The 23,279-nt window shown below is 44.8% G+C and overlaps 1 protein-coding gene across 1 annotated transcript; it reads right to left on the bottom strand.

Moving 5' to 3' along the window:
• Window positions 1-1,663: 1,663 nt before the first annotated feature.
• On the bottom strand, window positions 1,664-23,279 carry SARAF (store-operated calcium entry associated regulatory factor). Its single transcript, XM_056116793.1, has 6 exons — window positions 23,148-23,279; window positions 10,660-10,838; window positions 6,397-6,814; window positions 5,194-5,323; window positions 4,455-4,597; window positions 1,664-3,071 (listed from the first exon to the last, which is right to left on the bottom strand). The coding sequence occupies exons 1-6, from the start codon at window positions 23,239-23,241 to the stop codon at window positions 3,046-3,048; spliced, it is 990 nt and encodes a 329-aa protein (XP_055972768.1). The 5' UTR covers window positions 23,242-23,279; the 3' UTR covers window positions 1,664-3,045.

The following is a 23,279-nucleotide window of genomic DNA, read 5'->3' as shown; positions in this document are numbered from 1 at the left end:
CCTTCAAGGGCATCGAAGAAACAGCTAAGAGGACGAAGAACCTCCGGCTCCGGGCACATCTCTTTGATTCCACTGTGCTTCCCGCATTAACATACGCCTCAGAGACCTGGGCCCTAAGAAAACAGGATGAGAACGCTATTCGGGTCTCCTAAAGAGGAATTGAAAGAGCTATGCTTGGAGTATCACGTTTCACTCAAATGAAAGAATCTGGAGTTCCAACCTCCATCGACAGTCAAGAATCAGGGACGCTGTCTCATTTGCCAAGGCATCAAAAATCAGATGGGCTGGAGACGTAATTAGATTTGGAGACGACCGCTGGACTAGAGCTGTTACTGACCGGATTCCATGGGACGTCAAAAGACCACATGGCCGCCCACCTACAAGATGGTCAGACTTCTTCGTCAAGACCCTGAACTATCGATTTGAGACTCTTCATGTTCCTAGAACGAACAGACGCCATTGGGCTACACTAGCACGCGATAGGGATGGAGACGTTACTGGCAGCAGCTCCAGCAAATTGGTGAGTAACGGGAAGTCAAGTGACCAAGTGATTCCTAGTATAAACCCCACTTGGTCGTGATATATGACTCTAAGTGCTAAATTCAGCTAAAATTTTGTGGGAGGTCTTTCCATCTGCCTTCATCAGGGACACTGGTCTAGTTGTCCCTTGTGTGTGCTGCCCCATCTGACTTCAATAGCAGGTAATACTGGCCTCATAAAATGTCTTTGGAAAACTCCCTTTTCTTCGGTTTTTGGGAAGAATTTGAGAATAAGTTATAGGTCATCTTTGAAAGCTTGGTAGAATTAACTAGATTATCCAATGTTGCGGTAAAAAAAAAGTTGAATAAATTTAATGTGTATGTCACTATCACTAAGCCCAATCTACATTCATTTTAAATCAACAATTTCTGTTCTCCAAGTAAAACATACTTCATGCAAGATTTTTAACTCATAACAAAAAAATAAAACCCCAAACAAGCAGATGAGGGGGAACGGCATAAACTAGATTCTATTTTATACTGTCCCTTTCTATTATGGAGAAATAGAGTAAGGATTTAATATAATGCAACTAAAGAAAATGTTTCCAACATTTTAGTAATCTCTTATACGGTCACTGGCTCCATGGTGAGATACAACAATCTTCACTAACTTTCTTCTAAAGAAATATTTTCTGATCACTCTTTTTGCAAACTATAACAAGCAACATAAAATAAATTATTGAGGGCGTGCCATGGGGGTAGGCTTAAGGGGTGGTTGGGAAAATTGGATATAATAGGAAGGTGCAATAGTGGTGGAACTGGTGTTGGAATATTGAATGTAACAATTCATCATGAATGACTTTGTAAAACATAAATGACGAAAAAAAAAGAGGAAAATGTTTCCTCTTAATATAAATTAAAATTTTCTACCAAATTTTACTCATAAGAAATGATTCTATTCACAATACCCTTCCAACAACTCTCTAAATCACACTAAAATGCCTAAAGAAGGATTTGTTTTTATTTTTAATTTATTGAATCACCATGAGATAGTTACAAGCTTTCATGTTTGGGTTACAATCCCACAATGATCAAACACCCATCCCTCCACCAGTGCACATTCCCCACCACCAATATCCCCAGTATATCCCCTTTCCCCCCCCACCCCCACCTCCATGGCAGACATGATTCCCCATAATCTTTCTCTACTTTGGGGCATTATGGTTTGCAATACAGACCTTGAGAGGTTATCATGTTTGATCCTTTATCTACTTTCTGCACATATCTCCCATCCTGACCAATTCCTCTATCTTTTTCTTAGCGATCCCTTCTCTATTCCAGCTGCCTTCTTCCCTTTGTTCATGAGGCAGGCTTCCAGCTATGGAGCAATCTATCTGTCCCGTGTATCTACTATCCTTAGGTGTCAGCCTCATATTATGTTGTTTTATACTCCACAAATGAGTACAGTTGAAAGGATTTATTTTTAAATGGTTTCTAAAACGAAAAAATGTGACTCTTGGGATGACAAAACTTCACTGAGGAGAATGTGCAAACCTCGAGGATGAGAGGCCTGGAAATTTAGTTATTTTCTTTGAAGTCAATTTTTTTAGCAGAGACTTGTTTCCATACTATATATATTTTTAAAAAAACCATTTACTTGCCAACTGGTAGCAAGACAAGGCTATCAAGAGGAAGTATTATTTCGAGAAAAAAATTGCCCCATGATTAATCACTTTTTGTGGGGGAGAGGGTGAAAAAACAGTAACAACAACTTTTGCTAAAAGAAGGCAGAAAGAATGAAAACATAACCTCTTTTTATCTTTCTTCTCACTTTAATTGAAGGTTGGAAGACACTGCACAATAAAGTCCACAGAGAACTGCATGCTTTTGTGAATAAAAGACCTTTGTTGAAACATCTAACGAAATGAAATAAGGTCATTCAAGCATTTTTGTCAGTACACAACCATCTACAACTACATTCTATCTAGATTTATGTTTCCTGCCTTTTCCTAGCATAAAGTAATTCTTCCCGGGATCCCAGTCACTGAAGGACCCCAAGCCCTGTGCTCAGAAGCAACCCAGACCCACACTTCAGTAAGATTCACAGTCTAAGCTTAGTTTAAAGGTTTGACAACAAGAACAAACACCAAATTGTAGAGACCAGAGAGATAATTGCTTCTGTGATATCATGACTCATCCACTAAAGCCACCTACCACTGAAATTTCTATACTTGGGTCTACTGGTATAATGACTTTACTCTTAATGTTTTTTAGGGCATCACAGCTTTGAAAAATTAAGTAACACATTTCCAGCATTCCATTCCATCACTTTCAAAATCTGTAATGTACAGCTGCATCTTTACATTAATATACAATTCATTACATAAGTATTTTGTCATATATTAGCTCTTAGCTTCAGAACACAGAAAACTACACAGGACAAAACACCAAAGCACTTTTGAATATCCCTTTTCCCCAGTCATAAGCACGTGGCACTTTATTTTTAAGAGACAGTGATGAAAAATCAGAAAGTCTGCATCCAGTATTTGACTTCCATCTTTGATCTTTATCGTCTTCTGGTACCACCATACCCTAGAATGAGAAGAGTAAAGTTTGTATATTTTTTTAAAATATGTTAAAGATTTCTCATAAAATTACCAGTCATCTGTGTCCACTGTTGGCATGGGGGTAAGAAAACGGTAAGGAGATTAAGGGCCATTTAAGTGGACCAGGACTACTCAAGACAAAGAGCATCATTTATCCACAAGAGCCTCCCCCAAATCTAACCCTCACCCAGCCTACTAAAGTCTCAGATACCTGCTGTGAAAGAGCTGGGAGAGAACTAACCATGCTACAGGTAATACTCAATCTACGGGAAAAAAGCAGAGACCCACAGAGCCTCCACCATGCCTACTGCTCACTAACGCCTCAGTTTATAAGTAGAAGTGATGTGGGCTGGACTTCCAACAGCAAATGTTAGTGAGCAAACACACACGATACACACACGCTAACAGAGAACAAGTGCTCCCACCTGGAAAGTCTCATTTTTGTCTCATTTTCCCTTAGATTATTTCATAATGCTTCACAATTTTACTTGACATCTGACTTATTGTATCACTGTTAGATACACTATTTATGATTTTTTAATACTCCATTTCCACGAGTGCGGTTTCTTCTGACCAACGTTACGCCCTGCGTTGTCATATTCTTAATAAATCCTCCCACTCTCTCTTCTCCCTGAAAGCAACCACTACTGGAATATCATTTAACACCAATAGGTTACTTCTGCTGGCTTGTTTTCAAATATGCAGATTCTAAAATACTAATACCATACTGCACATATGCTGTATCTCACTTTCTTTGCATTTGGTAAACACCATTGCATACGACTGTTTATTCATTCTCATTGCTGGGCAATATCTCACAGTATGAATCTACTCAGTCCACTGATACATTTTACTGCTGACGAGTAAGTGGGTTTCTTCCAGTTGGAATCTAATCTCATCTAATTCCTGAGTGTGGAGCTAGAAGTAACCCCTGTGCATCGTCGGGTGTGACCCCGAAAGCAAAAAAAGAAAGTTCAGGGAGTGTGTGAGGAGCACTACAGCAGGTAAGGTGCTTACCTTGAACCCAGCTTTGATCCCCATTTAATCCCCAGTGGCACATATGGTCCCCCAAGCCCTGCTAAGATGCCTAAGTGCAGTGCCCGGAGTAAGCCCTGGGCACAGTTCGGAGTAGCCCAAAAATCAGAAAAAGTAGGATGTTCAGAAGTAAAAACAAATACTAAATCTGAATTATATTATAACGTGGTATTCACGCTATTAATATTTCTAGGGGTTGGAATAATATTTCTAGGTTGAAATATTAATATTTCAAACACAACCAAGACTGCTAAATATGCAATCATCTTCAGTTCACAAACTACTTCTGTTCTCTCCTACTTTGTAATAGGAACTCCCACCCCTCCACTCTTACCCGATGCTGTTCTGGTTCTGGTCTCTGAGTGTGAATATGAGCCACCTGAGCCTGCTCCAGGTGGCGAGTACGCCCGGCTATTCCATGAGCCCAGGGGAGGATTGGACGGGTAGTACCAGGAGTCTGAAAAGGGCGTTGCGGCTCTGTAAAACAAGAAACCATATCAGGCATTCTGCTGGCGACTGTTATTCTCTCCCTGCCCTGAACAACCAGAAACATACTTTTTTTTTCTGACCAGGAACATCTCTATTGGGTGTTTTTTCCCAGTGTGCAGGTACATGAAGGTTAATTCATGTTTCATGTTCCTGATACTGGTAAGGCCTTTGCCACATAGGAAGAAAGAAATAAAGGCTCTTTCTTTCGGAATTCACATTCAAATAAAGCCACAAAGTATCAATAATCCCAAAGACACTGCGAACTCTGACCCCAAACTCTTTGCAATCTTGCTTCATCCCTCTTCTAGTAAGCAAGATGCTATTCCCCAAATGGGAGCTTTCGCATTTTTCCAATGTCTGGTGACTAGTCTTTTCCCAAATCTCATTGACAGCCACAATAGCCGGTGCAGAAAGCCAAAGTACAATGAATACATGCAACAGTGATGCCTAGAGACTCTTGACCTTATAGGGTGTTGTCCCCGTAACTTATTCTCCTTAACAAAACCAATGTCAGTCAAACTGTAAGCGAAAGAACCATTTAAGGAAAACATGGAATGAAAGAGAGAGATGAAGGCCAAAGCTACCTATTGCTTCCAAACAAATATCCTAATAATCCTCCAGTTCCCAAGCCAGTCCAGAATCCTGGTCCTGAATTGCTGTATCCCTGCTGGCCCGTGAAAGCACTGCCAAAACCGTAAGGTGGAGCCTGCGGCCCTAGAAAGAAAAACAATTTGAGAGTTATTGGGTGTTCTCACACAAAGCTTCGCAGACAAAAGCAAGACAGCAAAACATTCCAGTCATTTCATCTGCACTCATTACTAACAGTGCTCAGGCCAGCAACGCAGGAAAGCCCTCGGTGGCAAAACACATGCCTCCCCTGTGAGCAGCCCTGCTCACTGGCATCACAAAACCCCGCCACACTCATCCTCATCCTCATTCTCATTAGAATTCGATTTAAAAATAAGTTGAAAGAGGTCAAAGTGCCAATGAGCATGTAGGGTATTTGCCTTGTAAGCAGCTGACATGGGTACCTGGGTTCAATCCCTGGTATCCCATATCACCCCCTCCCACCTCAACCCTCCCCCCACCAGCTCTGCCAGGAGTGATCCCTGTACTTGGGGCCAAAAATAAGAACTGAACACTGCTGGGTATGGGCCAAAACAAACAGCAACAAAACTGCCTATCCCAACTGATGAAAAATATCTTCCTACGCTTTCGTCAGAAAGTGTTAATGATCTCCTCCCCTCCCCTCCCCCCCCCTCTGCTCCTGACTGTTCAGTGGTGGCCCACTGTTTTATTCTTTAGGTTGACATCTATTAATACATTCTGAGTAAATTTTGTGGATCGCATGAGAAAGAGTTCAAGGCGCATGGGAATGACCAAATTTCATTTACAATCTAATCAGGCAGCCTTACACAGTCTTCATAATTATCTTTACAGAGAATCAGAAGAGGTCAAAGTTGAAAATAAAAAATAGGGGCTGGAGTGATGGCACAGCTGGTAGGGTGTTTGCCTTGCACGCAGCCAACCCGGGTTCGATTCCCAGCATCCCATATGATCCCCCAAGCACCGCCAGGAGTAATACCGGAGTGCATGAGCCAGGAGAACCAGGAGTAACCCCTGTGCATTGCCGGGTGTGACCCAAAAAGCAAAAATTTTTAGAAAAAAAAAGAAAAAAAGTGAAAAAGAAGCCCACTCTGCTTTCGTCTCCCAATGCAACTATTTCCTTTTCCAGAAAGTAGCAACTAACGTCCCTCCTACTCTCTGCATGGTCTAGGGAAACACACCTGTGAACTCGGACTTAAAGCCTGCAGGAGCAGGGCCGGCTGAGCTGGTGAATCTCTGGAAACGGTGGGAATACGGAGGATGCTCAGAGTACGGCGGAGGAGGGTCTTGACTGTCGCTTAGGAACAACCTATAAACGCCATAGGCAATAGCAAGCAACACCACCACAGTAATCAGCCCACTGACCCCACTGGAACCTGGGGAGGACAACTTATTATAATAATTGGAGAAAGAGCTAAAGCCGTAGCCTTTCCCAGACTCTCTCATTTTCTTCATGCCATGTTCTGTGTAATCCAACTGGTACTCCAGGCCACAGGAACCTCTCAGGACATACTGGTCTTCAGCGGACTCGTAGCCCTCACAGCTCACCACGGTTTTTCCAAATTTGTAAGCAATGTCGAGATCAGTCTTACATTCCCACTGTTGGAGAGGAGGAGAAACAGGCTATTAGAATCAACAGACTTTTTTCCATTTGATACGTATCAGTTGAGTCATTAGAGTTGTCACGAAACTGCAAAATAAAGTACGAGACCATCAGATAAAAATTCAGAACAATGAGCAGTTTGTTCTATATGGGGGAAGCAAATCATGACCTTTAAAGATGTTGATGATATTAATGTTGTGTTTCTGAATCTAGGCTGGTATTATAAGGGTTCATTTTATCCCTACTCCTTTCATAAACAAGTACATGTTGCATGCAATATTTCATAATATACATATGTATACACACACACACATACACACACACACACACACACACACTTAGTTTGAGGGTAGTTTTTTGGTGTTTTTTTTTTTTTGAGGGTGGGGAGTGAGTCTTATCTGGTGGTGCTCAGGGACTATTCCCAACCCTTGGAGGGGCCTGGGCAGCCCGATGTGGCTCCAGGCATTAAGAGCAGGGTTGGTGGGATGCAAAGCAAGAGCCTTAATTCCTCTACCACCACTCCAGCTCCCATAATCTATAATTTGTAGCAGGTTTTTCTTTTTCTTTTTTTTTTTTGGCTTTTTGGGTCACACCCAGCGATGTGCAGGGGTTACTCCTGGCTCTGCACTCAGGTATTACTCCTGGCAGGGGACATATGGAATGCTGGGAATCGATGCTGGATGTCGGCCACACACCACCCGCTGTGCTATCGTGTCACGCCAGCCCCTGTAGCCAATTTTCCTAATGTCAGTTTGACCACTGTCAATTTTCCCACCTGGAAGGATACTAGTTTGTTGGCACCTACATATATTCCATGATTGTTTTATCTTATCTACTAGACAGAGATTTCGATGCCATATTATTTGTTTTTATATACCATTTCATATGTTTAATGAATGATTTCACCATCAATATCTTTTTCTATCAAAATTAAACATGTGCGCTGGAGCAATAGTGCAGTGGATAGGGCGTTTGCCTGGCACGTGGCCAACATCCAGCATCGATTCCCAGCATCCCGTATGGTCCCCTGAGCACTGCCAGGGGTAATTCCTGAGTGCAGAGCCAGGAGTAACCCCTGTGCATCGCTGGGTGTGACCCAAAAAAGAAGAAAAAAAAAAACCAAAAAAAACTAAACATGTATTTTCAAAGTGGGAGACTCCTACTCCTAACCTGAAGATTCTATAATTCAATGAACAACACTGAGATGGGGTAGCAGAAAGAAAATAGTGTCAAAATAGTTATCAACTCAGTAACCACGACCTCTCTCAGAATTTCACCGACTATGTATACGGGTTAGTCAACAGGAACACTCTTCAGATGGGAGAAGAAATCAGCAGCACAAGGTTTTTGCCTAGTAACTAGCTACTTAAATCATCTTTTAAAAAATACTAAATAAAAATAGTTTGGCAGTCATTTAAACTGAATTCATTTAATAAAATTTATTTCATTTCCAAAGCAAAATAAATTCTGGAGTTTCGAGAGGTATTTTGCCCTAAGTTTGAAATGTTAGTCCCAAATATACCAAGCTCACTGAAATGCCCTCATCAGAAGTAAATCTTCAGTTGTAAAATAGTATTTGGGGGATTTGTTTTTGTTTTATTTTGCAGAGCCAATGCTTAAACATTATAAAGTGTCAGGGGCCTGATCAACAGAACAGCTGATAGGGCTGACTAACACACGGTCAACCCAGGTTCAATCCTAGGCCACCCCCTGTGGCCCCCACATAATACCCGTGGGGAGTAATTCCTGAGCACAGAGCCAGGAGTAAATCCTGAACACCACCGGTTTGGCCAAAATCATTTTTCCAATCAAGTCAAGTGTCCAAAGATCAACGGGACTCTCCAGACCTCGTTCCGAGCCAATTCCACCCAGGCACTTCAGATGGAGCAGGGGCGCTCTCCCTGCCCGCAGCAGATGCAACTCCGGCGACCACGAGGTCCCAGAAGCAAGGCCCAGGTATGTGGGTTCCAGGATTAAGACTCCAGGCCGCACAGCAGCAGCAAAGGAGTTGGGCCTACCCTCCCCCGTTCCTCGCCCACTTGGGGTCCTGGCTGTCACATCCACAATCTGCCTCCAGGTGCCATCTCAGCGCACCAGAGGCCCTGGTCCAGAGACTCCCGACTGAATCCCAAGATGGATTAGCGCCCTCCAGAGCGGTCTCTGGACCCCAACCATTTACACTTTTAGAATTCCAGAAGTGAGCGGCTGCAAAAGCTCCCACGATATTCAAAGTCAGCAACAGAAAATAAATTATCTAGCGCCTGTCCCTGGCAGGCAGACCTGAATAGCAGAGGGGAAATTCTGGCAAACTATAACGTCCAAAAGTAGAGAGACAGTATGGAGGAAACTGTCTTCCATAGAGGCAGGGGGAGGACTGGGATGGGGGGAGGGAATACTGGGGACATCGGTGGCGGAAAATGTATGCTGGTGGAGGGATGGGTGTCCAATCATTGTACAGCTGAAGCTCAAACATGAAAGCTTTGTACCTGGATCTCACAGTGATTCTATCACTATCATTATCACCCCGTTGTTCATTGATTTGCTCAGGCGGGCGCCAGTAACGTCTCCATTCATCCCTGTCACATGCCAGTGTAGCCCGATGGCATACTGGGGTATCTTTCAGGGTCAGGGGAATGAGAACCATCATTGTTAGTGTTTTTGGCATATCGAGTACGCCATGGGTAGCTTGCCAGCTCTGCCGTGTCGGTAGCTTAACGGGCTCACCAAGAGGGATGAAGGCTTTTGGGGCAGCCTCTAATCACCTTTACAGGTATTCCCAGTCGGGCACATATGCGGGCATGATATTCTCAGTAGCCTGCTGGGTTCTCTGAGAGTGAGAACTAGAGAATAAGAGGTTGTGCAGCCGCGAATGCTTGGTTTTATAGTCTTGAGGGAGCTTGGTTTTTTGGTTTGGTTTGGTTTTTTAATTTTTATTAGTGAAACACCATAAGGTACAGTTGCAGACTTACAAATTGTTGTGTTTGGGTTTCAATTATACAATGTTCGAGGACCCATCCCTCTACCAGTGCCCGTTTCCCACCACCACTGAACCCAGTATCCCTCCCACCCCTCTTCCCCCCATCCCACCCTGCCTCTGTGGCAGGGCATTGAGGGAGCTTGGTCTTATAGTCTCTGGATCCTGGCTGTGGATGGGGTTACACGGCAGTTGTTTTATCAGTTACACACAGTGATTCAATTTAAAAAAAAAAGAAAGAAAGAAAGAAAGAAAGAAAGAAAGAAAGAAAGAAAGAAAAAAAAGATCAATGGGATAGATGTATTCCAATACTTAATTCTCAACAACCCTTTATTCTAACTTTTCTCAAGGGTAGGTTTTTATTCTTTGAGGAAAAGAAAGGAAAAAGGAAAGCAGCAGAGATTGTCTACCACTACTACACCCATTCAATGTGTAAGTTTTCGAAAATCCTTTAATGTCTTAGGAGAAATTTATGACAAAGAAATTACAATAAAAAATCACAATGATTATTTTGAGGCTTTAAAATCAGTTCATTTTTGAACTGGTGCAAATAAGATGCTTGCCTTACATGTGACTGATCCGGGTTTAATCCCTGGTGCCCTATACAGTTCCCTGAACCCCACTAGGAGTTACCCCTTAGCACAGAGCCAGGAATAAGTCCTGAGCAGCCCACCAAATGCCCCACCAAAATCATTTATTTTGGAAGATGTGCTTCTTCCAGAGAAAGAACAACCGACTTATATGTATAATTTTAGGTTAACCTGAGATTTTCTGTATGTGTTCCAACAAAATACTTGATAATATTTCAGTAAAAACCTTAATGAATAACAATTCCATTTAGACTGTCATTGATACAACAGATATTACCTGTACATCATAACCATCCCAGCCTTTGTTCTGACACTGTACAACTTTTGGGGTGTAAGAATCACATCCAGCAGTGCCCCCCACACATTTCAGCTGTGGGATAGGATCCAGCCGACGGGAGGTGGTATAGCGATCATCGTGGAGAGTAAGAGCTTTAATATCCCGCAGTAATATTCTGTCTGAAACAGTAAGAACAGAGGCAGCAGGTAGTAAATATCCTGTCAAATATAAAGATTCATTCTAATAAAACTCCTGTCACAGAAAATACTTTCAAAAGCAAGGGTAATTTAAAACACTTTCCCTAAGCTATTCCAGGACTGGAGAAATAGTACAAAGGGTAAAACACTTGCCCTGCACATAGCCAACCCTGATTCAGACCCAGCACCACAAATGGTTTCTCATTTGTGAATAGGAAGTGACCCATGGGCAGAATGAGGAGTAATTTCTGAGCACACTGTGTGTGCTGCATCCAACCCACCACCAAAAGCAAACCAAAAAAAGAGCTAGTCCAACAACATCCAAACCATCTGTACAAAATTCAGGCGGTTATACCTTTAAAGCCTCCTATCATTTCAAGGAAGTGTGTCCCAAACTGTTTGTGTAACATAAGTTCTACGTATTGTTTTGAAAACCCGGAATCAAAAAGTTCATTTACCTAAAACACTATATGACAAGATGAACAGTGAAATGAAACAGTAAAAAATGCACATGAATAGTCCGTAAGTACGTTTAATGACAAATGTTTGTCAACAGGTAGACAGAATGTATAAATTTTGGTCCATTAATACAGTGGAATATTTCACAGCTTGTTAAAATGTGGAGCTGAAGAAATCGTTACATAGGCACATGTTTTGTATGCAGAGACTCGGGGTTTGATCTGAAGACCATGGTTCCTGCTGGGGAGAAACCCCTGAGCAACGAGCCAGAAGAACACCCCCACGCACCCCACGTGTGGCTCAAAACAACAAAGTACAAAAATTATTACTGAGCCACTACAGAACCATAAACTCATAGGAATATCTTGCATAACTCAGTATTTTTCCTCTGCCAGGTCCTAGAGATCACTACACTTTGAATGGAACACGATATCCAAGCTGAAGCCCGAATTTTCCACTTTGATGGTATTACCAAAAACAGTCCCTTTGGAAGGGGATGAGTTTTAGAGGAAGTGAGGGGAGAGATATTCCATACCGGCATTAGTGCCCTTATGAGGAAGTGACCAGAGGCTGCCCTCCCCATCTGTCATGTGCGGACATCAGAAGACAGTCACCTGCAGACAGAAGCCCGTACCGTAAATTAGAATATTCTTCTAATTCAAAAGTGAATTAGTAAAGTGAACTTACTCACTTTCAGAACTCTGCGCAGCAAGTTGCCGGGCAAGCCTTCTGGCCTCTGCTATTTTGTCAAAGCAGCCCCAGCTCAGACAGGAACAAGACGGCCAGAGGCACCTCCTCCAGGCTACAACAAATCTACACCAAAACTGGGATTCATCTATACCCAGTTTCCCAGAGTGGGCCTCAGGGCGAGCTGAAATGAAATGACCCCAGGGGACAGTAGTGTTCTCAGTACAAAGCTGGGGTGGGGAGTGTCTCTATTCACTTACAAAAAGGTCGATTTCCAGGAGGCAGTAAGAAATATTTTCCTGAAAAGGCAGCAGGAAAAATAAATTTGGGAACCTCTGCACACGTGAGCCAACCTGAAACCCCAATGATCTAAGCTCTCACATCAGGGACAGAGGAGCTCCCACAGGGACTGAAGACACAGGGAAAGGGAGGGAGGAGATGTGTACCAAGCGTGCCACAAACCTACAACACTGGAAAGGAAAGGCAAAAAAAGACAGGGTCTTAACAGGCTCCATCTTGCTTGCAGACAAAGAGGCGAGAGATCAGGGATGAGGCTCTCACTCATAACTCTCCACAGTAACATAACCTGCGGGCACACCTCCTGAGGAGCGCTCGGGACCCTGGAGGCAGAAAGGTGATCATCAAAAGTGCTTTCTCCGGACAGCCAAACAGATCCTAACTTAGCGGCCATCCTGCAGACCTGAATGCAGGCAAGAAAGCCACAGCCCTGGGTGTCAGGGATAAAGGCACGCAGCTGGCATGCAGCTGATCTGGGTTTGATCCCTGACCACTGCCAGGTGTAGACCAAAAGGTCACACACATACCTACAGATTCTGGAAGCACACTGTGGACCTCCAAAAGCAGCCAGTTAGTCAGGGGTCCTTACTGTCTGCTGTGGTCGCCACCAGCCCCCGAGTAAACTCTGCCACAGCCAGAACTGTGACCTCGGCCTCCACTAATCTCACCCTGGCATGAGCTCACTAGCCTCCATCCATGGCTGAGGAACCAAGGCAGCCTCTTGGCTGCTGGACACGGGCAGCCTTGGATTCCTGGTCACTGCACAGGCCCTCTCAACCTTGTATACCGCGCAGCCCGGCACTCGCGGCTACACACCAGGTTCCGTCAGACACAGGCCCCAGCCGCCATCCAGGCTCATGTGGGACACCAGACCTAGTGGGGAGACAGAAGAACTCACCCACATTGATGACTCCAGACAACATCCACAAAGAACTCCTTACCCGACAGAGTTATGCAAGCCTCCTGAAGAAGTATCCTAAGGATACCGAATTATTAAGACAAAAGATCGATGGAGATACAAAAAAGATCAATGAAATAAAGCTCAAGGAAAAATCTGAAAAGAAATTATAGAGCTGTTCTTTAAGGGAAGGAATATGATTCTTTAAAAAATTAAAGAAGGGGCTGGAGCAACAGCACAATGGGTAGGGCGTTTGCCTTGCACGCAGCCAAAGCGAGTTCAATTCCCAGCATCCCAGATAGTCCCCTGAGCACCGCCAGGAGTAACTCCTGAGTGCAGAGTCGGGAGTAACCTCTGCATCGCCAGGTGAGACCCAAAAAGAAAAAAAAAAAAATTAAAGAATACACTAGCTGAACTAAAACGGGAAAAAATACGACACTGAGTTTTAACAGCAAAATGAAAGAAGCCCCAAAATCAAGAATTCAAGGGTAAAAATGTAAGAATCATCCAAAAAGACAAAAAATAATAAGCAAAAACAATGACAACGTTAAAGTTGCATAGGACCACACCAAAACGACAGCATTCGCATACCCTGGGCTCCAGAAGGCAGTAAAGGCAAAAAAAATTTTTGTTTGTTTTAGGTCACACCCACCTGTGTTCAGGGTTTACTCCTGGCTCTGTGTAAGGGACCACTCCTGACAGTACTTGGAGGACCGTATGCAGTGATGGGGATCAAACCTGGGTGGGCCACATGCAAGGCCTCACTATACTATCTCTTCACCCTCTCCACTGTTTTTTTGAAGGGGCAGAATTCTTATTTAATAAAATAATAGCCTAGAACTTCCCCAAGCTGAGGAGTCAAGACACCTAGATCCAGGAATCTCAAGGCTTCCAAACAATATAACCACAGGCAGACAGACAAAAGACACATTACCATTTAACTGGCAAACATGAAAGATAAACAGAGAATCCTAAAAGCAAAAAAAAGTCACACATAAGGGACCTACATAGAGCTATCAAAATTTGGGCCAGAACGATAGTACAGCAAGTAGGGCATTTGCCTTGCATGAGGCCAACCCAGGTTCAATCCCTGGCATCGCAAATGGTCCCCCAAGCACCACCGGAGTAACTTCTGAGTGCAGAGCCAGGGATAACCCCTGAGCATCACCAGGTGTGACACAAAAACAAAACAAAACAAAACTACCATAATTCTCCCGAGACTCCACAGATCCAAAGGGAATAACCTGATACATACAAAGCACTGAATGAAAAGACTATGGCCAAACACATTCTTCCCAGAAAGGTTAGAGTTCAGAATCTAAGGAGAACAAAGCACTTTTCAGACAAAAATAGCAGTTAAAAGAACTCATCAGGGCTGGAGCAATAGCACAGCGGGTAGGGCGTTTGCCTTGCATGCAGCCGACCGAGGTTCGATTCCCAGCATCCCATATGGTCCCCCAGCACCGCCAGGAGCAATTCCTGAGTGCATGAACCAGGAGTAACTCCTGTGCATTGCCCCAGGTGTGACCCCCCCCCCAAAAAAAATTCATCACTACCAAACCAAACCAGCCCTACCTAAAATCTGTACACAGCTTCTATAAAAGGAAAAGAAACCCCATTCAGAAACTGTAAAATTCCTAAACAATAGAAAATGTGGGACTCTGCTTCAAGTTGATCCTTGTTATGGTGATACTTGCTATCACCATTCTGCTAAGTTTAGGGGACTGTGAATTTCAGATATCGTATTTTTCAGTTTTAAAATGTGTATTTGGTTTTCATGAAATAGACCTTATCTCTCCACTGAGATTTCACCTATTCATTTATGACTAGCAAATCTTCCATTCCATTATTTAATACAAATATAAAGATGCTTGATATATTTTGCTCAACTTATCATTAGGCTCAAATCAGGAATGGGTTTATACACTGATTTTCTTTTGAGAATGGGTCACATTCTACGCTTTTGCTGGATTTTGGACTGGAATTCTCAAATATATTTTATTCTGAGTTTTCAGGTTCTATGTGTGGGTGGGGAAAGGGTACGTAAATCGGGGCCCAGAAATATAGTACAGTGGGTAGGGCACTTGCTTTGCACATGGCTATCCCAGGTTCAATCCCTGGCACCCCAAACAGTCCCCTGAGCCTCATCAGGGTGATCCCTGAGCACAGAGCCAGTAGTAAGCCCTGAACATCACCAGGTGTAGCACAAAAGTCAACAATCTATTTAACTAAACTAACTAAAGGCCCTCCCGTTGATCATCGATTTGCTCGAGCGGGCCCAGTAACGTCTCCATTGGAGACTTTGTTGTTACTGTGTCTGGCATATCGAATCTATTTATTAAATAAAAAACAATGGGTAAGTAATTAGATATCACCTCTTTTTTTATGGTAACAATTTGTTTTTCTTTAAAATATTTTTGAGGCTGGAATAATAGCACAGCAGGTAGGGCTGTTTGCCTTGCACACTGCCGACCGGGGTTCGATTCCCAGCATCCCATCTGGTCCCCTGAGCACTGCCAGGAGTAATTCCTGAGTGCAGAGCCAGGAGTAACCCCTGTGCATCGCCAGGTGTGACCCAAAAAGCAAAATATATATATAATTTAAGACTATTCTTCTAATTGATTGGCCATGCCTCTGCACTAAGGATTATACGAATAAACATTTATGACCTTTTCTAAAGAAATATTTTTATATTGGGGGTCACACAAGCAGTATTCAGAGGCTATTCCTAATTCTGTGCTCAGGAGTTGCTCTTAAGAGTGCTCTGAGAATCACTGGTACTCGGGATTGAACTGGGTTCTCCCACAGGCTTTTACTATAGCTCTGACCCCTTATCATGTTTATTTTGGACTAGATAGTCATGTTGTTTTTCTCATTCTTGACTTTGATTGCTTTTGTAATTTGCTTTCCTTTTTAATCTGTTCAGCTTTCCCGGGAAGTCTATCAATTTTATTCATCTTAAAGAATAAAATGGGACAGGAGCGACAGTACAGCGGACAGGGTGTTTGCCTTGCACACGGCTGACCTGGGTTTCAGTCCCAGCATCCCATATGCTCCCCCAAGCACTGCCAGGGGTAATTCCTAAGTGCAGAGTCAGGAGAAAGCCCTAGGCATCGCCAGGTGGGACCCAAAAGGATTATTAAAAAAGAATAAACTGCCGGAGCCAGATAGCTCAAAGGGCAAGAGCATCTGACTGGCATGCACTGGTCCTGCGTTCAATCCCTGGTACCACAAGACCTCCGGAGCATGGCCAGGTGTAGTAGGCCACCACTGCTGGAATGACCCCCCCCACCCCAACATGCATACCAAAAAGAGAGAAAAAGAAATGAAGTGCTGTCCATTAATATAAATAAAAATAAGATACAGTCATCCGTGCAGTGAGAGGCCAGGCAAGAGAGGGGTGAAGGGCAGGACACAGGCACCAGGGCCATGACCATGCTCTCCAGATGTTGCATACAGACTGTCCACTTTGTGAAAAGCCACTGAGTCCTGAGAGTCTGTGATATTTTCTGTCTATATGTTACTATACTTTAGTGGAAGTCAACTGGAACAAAACGTCTGCTACAGTAGGGGAGAGTTTTCATTGTTTCTGATGTAGAAAACCTCAGTAAGCTGATAAGTAACAGAAAAGACAAATTACAGTTAGGACGATCAATTATTTCTTGCAGGACTGCACTGTAGTACGGTTCTCCCGTTGTTCATCGATTTGCTCGAGCGGGCCCAGTAACATTTCCATTGGAGACTCTGTTGTTACTGTGTTTGGCATATCGAATACATCATGGGTAGCTTGTCAGGCTCTGCCGTGCGGGCGAGATACTCTCGGTAGCTTGCCGGGCTCTCCAAGAGGGGCGGAGGAATCGAACTTGGGTCGGCCCTGTTGGCTGCGTGCAAGGCGAACGCCCTACCCACTGTGCTATTGCTCCAGCCCCCTTGCAGGACATACACACAAGTGTGGAAGATATCTTTATTTACTGTTTCTCTAACGAATATTTACTTATTTTATTGCAGTACCAGAGGAAGACAATTGCTCTGCTGAAAAACTATATTCCTGGGCATTTATGAACACTGTGAATCTCCTTTTTCTAATAGTTAAATCTATTTGGACTGCACTGAATAAAACCTTAATGAAATAGGATTTGATAGGAGGGTTTAAGAGCAAGCTTTTATTTCAAAAAGCAAAAATTAAACCTATTGTAAGTTGTCAGTTCAGAAAAAAATGCAGGCCAGGGAGATAGCAAGGAGGTCTATTGCATGCGCTCTGGTTCAAATCCCCAGCCTGGGCACCTGTCGTTTATAACATTTGTGCTCAGGGAATCCTGAGGCGCTGCCCCTGAGCAGGAATAGCCTCTGAGCACTGCTGTGCAGCCCAGCCCCTCCCCACCACCAAAAATGAATCATTTCTTCTTAAATAGGTTACAGCCATATCTTACTGGTTAGATTTTGGAGGAACCCATGGAGTTCACTTAAGTCCAAACTCACAAATCAAAATCCACTTGTAGGGGCTGGAGCGATAGCACAGCGGGTAGGGTGTTTGCCTTGCACGCAGCCGACCCGGGTTCAGTTCCCAGCATCCCATATGGTCCCCCGAGCACCGCCAGGAGTGATTCCTGAGTGTATGAGCCAGGAATAACCCCTATGCATCACTGGGTGTGACCCAGAAAGAAAAAAAAAACACTTGTAGGTCTCAAATTTAAGATGAATAAACCCATACTCCCCAAACCTGATTCTCCCACAACCATACACACAGCAGGAAAATAATAACTAAGGCACACTCGTAACCACTTAAGCCAAAAACCTTGAAATCCTCTTTGCCTTCTCTGCTTCTGTCATCCCTACAGTCTAACCCACCCGCAATACCATGTCAGATCACATTCGAAATGGGCAAGAGGACCAGAGTGAGTATAGCAGGCAAGGCAACTTGCCACGCATGCAGTTGACCCAGGTTCAATCCCCAGCACTCCATATGGTCCCCCAGGGCTTCAGGAATGATGGCTGTGCGCAGAGCCAGAAGTAAGCCCTGAGTAAGTGTAGAATAACATTAGTTTGTCTTTTCTCCCTCGTCACCGGGAGCTTAGGTTTATCAGGTTGCACCCATCACAGTGCTCCCAAAAAACTCCCATTCCTTTGTTTATCTGTAACCTCTTTCTTTGTGCTCTGCTTCCACAACTGGTCAATCACCTTCTTCTCCTAATCAAACTCTGTTAACTTGTAAGGTCAGATCCTTCAAAGGACACTGGACTTGTATTCATAAGTGAAATATTGCTTTTCTCTTCTCCTTAAGTCCTTTGCATTAATTCAGAGTAATGTCCTTTTTGTATAGACACAGGAAGACAGTTAATGCTATGCTTTTGTAACTTGGAAGTTAAATGACTCTGAATAATATTCACTCCTGGGCTTCTGTTTTCTCAACTTAAGCCTCAGCCACCCTTACTTCCTAGCATCCCAAAAGCAGGGTCCCGAAGAGGGACTGGATGGACCCAGGGCAAGCTGTGAGCTAACCTGGCCAACTGGGCCAGGCCAAAGCACCATAGTACTTAACTGTAAATTAAGAGCATGATCATGGACAGATTCTGTCATGATCCAAAAAGTAACAACTAGATTAGGACCCTGCTAGGGTTAGGAAAAGACTAACTTGGCCCGAGCACTGTAGTCTGAGATCTATAGCAAGATGTCCCCAGAAGAGGCATCCTATAAGCTCTATGTATCTCTTACTGTGTCCATGGGCTGGAGCGATAGCACAGCAGGTAGGGCGTCTGCCTTGCACGCGGCTGGCCCAGGTTTGATTCCTCCGTCCCTCTCGGAGAGCCCGGCAAGATACGAGAGTATCTCACCCACATGGCAAAGCCTGGCAAGCTACCCATGAGGAATTCAATATGCCAAAAACAGTAACGAAGTCTCACAATTTGTTGTGAGATGTTATTGGAGGACAGTGCTACAGTGCTACCGTGTCCATACAAAATGACTAATATTATGAATGTTTATGTTTGTTGGACTAAAGAAAGGAGAAACACACCCATAGATGGTATTTCACCCTTGGGCAGAATGAGAATTTGTCCAGAAGAAGCTTCCCCTGAGGGAAGGACTTTACCTCTGTTGATTGTATGACCACATCTACGTGTAGCACTGTAGCACTGTCCTCCAGTTGTTCATCGATTTGCTCGAGTGGGCCCAGAAACATCTCCATCGTGAGACTTGTTGATACTGTGTTTGGCATATTGCATACGTCACAGGTAGCTTGCCAGGCTTTGCTGTACGGGGGAGATACTCTCGGTAGCTTGCCGGGCTCTCAGAGAGGGGTGGAGGAATCAAACCTGGCTGCTCTTGGCCGGCTGTGTGCAAGGCAAACGCCCTACCGGTGTGCAATCGCTCCACCCACACCTATGTGTAATCCTCATGATTTGGACTATAACTAAGGCTGTAAGGGGGGGGGGGAGGGGGAGAGTGAAGGTGAATCAAGGAGAATCCAGGAGAAGTATGAAGGAGCGGGATCCAAGAGGAGGATGAAGGGGATAGAGGAAGAGGATCAGGAAAAGGAATGGAGACGAGACTGGAATAAACTGCGACTGATACCAACCAGCCTGGCCCTCATATCCTCCTTTGTCCACCCACTGCCATCGGCCACCCCAGGGTGGGGAAAGCGGCCCAAGACCACCAAATGCAGGCAGTGAGAGAGAGCCGCCACAGATTTTGTATTTGTTTCTTGAATACACAGTAAGGAGTAAGCAGGGTGTGATCCAAAAACCCAAAAAGTTAAAAAGAAAAAAAAAAGAATAGGTGAGAAGAGAATTCAAGCACTCTCATCAACTACACAGCCAACAGGGCCAAATGAAGGCCATTCTTGGAACTTACCTTACAGAAGCCTCTTCAGTAACCTCCTCGCCTCCTCCCTACACCCACAAACCGTTCCACAGAGAACACATAATGGGCCTTTACAATTTAGGTCCGAGCGGGTTATTTTCTCTACTCACTCCAGGCTTCGATCAAATGTCACCTGAACACTACTTCCCTAAACAATGACTACTGTGAAATTCTCTTCTGCCTGCCCATGGCACTTTTGACATATGAGAGGTTATTTTTATCTTCAGTATTTATTAGCTTTCTCTCCTCAGCAGATGTAAATTCCTTACAAGTAATATGACACTCTTTTCCCGAAGCCATCACTCAATGTATGCCTTAAATATACAATTCAATTAAAAATTCTGAAGATTTTTAAGTAATCTCTGTAGAACTATTTTTTTTCGACAAATTATTGATCCAAGTTAGCAAAAGACAAAGGTGCATTCAAATCAAACAAAAGAAAATTTAAGGCATGGTTATTGCTTTACTAAAGAACATAATGAACATTAACTCAATAAAACGCCTTCATAAAATAGTTCCTCAGCGTAATGTTAAAGAAAAACAGGATCTACAGAAATCTACAATAATTTACTCTGCAAAATGGCTTGGTGCAGTAAGTGGACAAAGAACTACAAATAAATAGTTCATCGTTAATTCAAAATTGGTTCTTATTGTTTTTTGGGGCCACACACAGCTGTGCTCGGGGAATCACTCCTGTCCAGTACTCTGGAATCAGAATGGAGTGCGAGGGATCAAACCTGTATTGACTTCGTACAAGTCAAACACCTTATCCGCTGTACTCTCTCTCCAGCCCCACTACTTCCTTTTTTGTTTGTTTTAATTTTCAATAGTGAGACATCATGAGGTAGAGTTGCAGACTTACACATTTTTGTGCTTGGGTTTCAATTATACAATGATCAAATTCCCATCCCCCCACCAGTGCCCATTTCCCACCACCTCGGGTCCCAGTGTCCCTCCCACCCCCCATCCCCCCATCCCACCCTGCCTCTGTGGCAGGGCATTCCCTTTTGTTCTCTCTCTCTTATTGGATGTTGTGGTTTGCAAAAGTACTACTTCCTTTTTTTACATACAAAGTTACCCTAATTATTCATCTATAAATTTCCTTTTTTTAATTAAAAAAAGGCCCTCCCGTTGATCGTCGATTTGCTCGAGCAGGCCCAGTAACGTCTCCATTGGAGACTTTGTTGTTACTGTGTCTGGCATATCGAATACTCTCGGTAGCTTGCCGGGCTCTCCGAGAGGGGCGGAGGAATCGAACTCGGGTCGGCCAACATGTAAGGCTTGTAAGGCGAACGCCCTACCCGCTGTGCTATCGCTCCAGCCCTAACCCTAACCCTTTTAATTCCTTTTAATTAAAAGGAATTAATATTTAATTAATATTTCATTCCAGTCTTTTAATTACAATTCCAATCAGTCTCTTCTTTATATACAACTTTCAAAGAATACTGAAGGAAAATGGGTGGACAAATGTTTTTTATTAGCAGTAAAACAGCCAAATTAAATGGGATGCTCAAGGTATGTGCAAATAACACCTTTTCCCTCACCTCCACACTCAATAAGACCATTACAGAAATAAACCTTTGGCTTATGTTGATAAATTTAGGCCTTTCCTATCATCAGCAGTGCAAGTCTGTGTTATGTGTACCTATACACTCAGGTACAACAACAGCACAAACATCCATCTTATAAAAATTCTTCAGACAATTCTTTTGCCAGAGATGCTCAGGGCTTACTCCTGGACCCACACTTAGGGACCACTCCTGGCGTGGGGGGGTCACGGGGACCATATTGGACAGCAGGGATGGAACCTGGGCCCGGTTGGCTGTGCGCAAAGCAAGCACCCTACCCGCTGCCCTATCGCTCCGGCCACTGAAATCCTTCAGACCACATTAGAAAATATTAGAAAATATTAGAAATCATTACAATTTCTTTTCCCTAGAAATTGCTCCGCATTTCTGTGTCTGTCTCTTTCTTACACACACACACACACACACACACAAGTAAACCACCATATCTTTAAAATCATGCGCAGTAAAAATAAACAAACAACAGCAATGGGGGGAAGGTGCTAGTCCCATTTGCATCTACACACACACACACACACACACACACACCGTGCCCAGTCCGCCCAGTGACTCAGAGGCTCCCGCTGGCTCGCAGCAGGTGCCCGCAACAGGCCGCAACGATGACATCAGCCTCCACCACGGCAACAAGGCAGGTGCCCGGGTGCCCGGGGGAGAGATTGGGTGCCCGGGGCGGGGGGGGGGGGGGGGGGGTGAGCCCTCCGGGGAGGGGCGGAAACCAAGAAGAACCCAGGCAGCTGGTAGGCCTCGCCGCACACCGCAGGCTGCGGCCCCGGGATTGCATCCGCCCTCCCCCCCACACACACACACAAACACATAAAAGACACCAAAAAAAAATAGAAGCTTTTCCGCAGCAGTCACAACCGTTCCCATTGCCAGCTGCGTTTTAACGCCGGACCCGGGAGCCACACGCAGGGCTGGAGGCCGGCTGCAGTGCTCCCGGGGCAAATTGGCATCTGTTCCACTGGGGGGGAGAAGGGAGTATTTTGAGAGAGGACCCCCACCCCCCGCCTTCCCCAACACAGGAATCGGCCTTGAAAAATTTCTGCCCTTGGGGCTGGAGCGAGAGCACAGCGGGGAGGGCGTTTGCCTGGCACGCGGCCGACCCGGGTTCGACTCCCAGCGTCCCATCCGGTCCCCCTGAGCACCGCCAGGAGTCAGCCCTGAGTGCATGAACCAGGAATAGCCCCTGTGCATCGCCGGGAGTGACCCCAAAAGCAAAAAATAAATAAATAAATAAATAAATAAATAAGAATTTCTGCCCTAAGATGCAGCGTGGCCGTCGCCGGCCCCGCTCATCTACACGACCCCCGGCTCCGGGATCGCGGTCCGCTCCGACTCCCGCTGCTCCGCGGGGCCTCGTGGGAGCCAAGAGACCCCGGGCTGGGCACCGCGGCCCCCTCCCCCGGGCCCCTCTGGAGCTGGGCACGGAGAGAAGAGACGGCGGCAGGGGGCCGCAGAGGGGCCGGAGACGGCGCGGAGGGGACAGCGAGAGCCGCACTCACTCACCCGGGTCGTTCCAGCCCACGGCAGGGCCCGTCGCCAGCGCCAGCCAAAGGAGCCCGAGGACGGGGCCTCGCCCGGCAGCCCAGGGACGGACCATGGTCGCTCGTCGGCCGGGGATGCGCGGCGGCCGGAAGC

The sequence above is a fragment of the Sorex fumeus genome, unplaced genomic scaffold (assembly GCF_029834395.1).
Source record: "Sorex fumeus unplaced genomic scaffold, SorFum_2.1 ptg000033l, whole genome shotgun sequence".
Taxonomy (NCBI): Eukaryota; Metazoa; Chordata; class Mammalia; order Eulipotyphla; family Soricidae; genus Sorex; species Sorex fumeus.
The sequence above is the reverse complement of the archived record's forward strand: the minus strand, read 5'-3'. Positions and strand labels throughout refer to the sequence as shown.

Excerpts from the sequence above, each read along its gene's own strand:
- SARAF (XM_056116793.1), bottom strand. The coding sequence starts at position 23,241 with ATGGTCCGTCCCTGGGCTGCCGGGCGAGGCCCCGTCCTCGGGCTCCTT. Across the intron at positions 5,324-6,396 it reads CTTTAAGTCCGAGTTCACAG|GGCCGCAGGCTCCACCTTAC; the intron begins GTGTGTTTCCCT and ends TTTTCTTTCTAG. Across the intron at positions 4,598-5,193 it reads TATTTGTTTGGAAGCAATAG|AGCCGCAACGCCCTTTTCAG; the intron begins GTAGCTTTGGCC and ends CTTGTTTTACAG.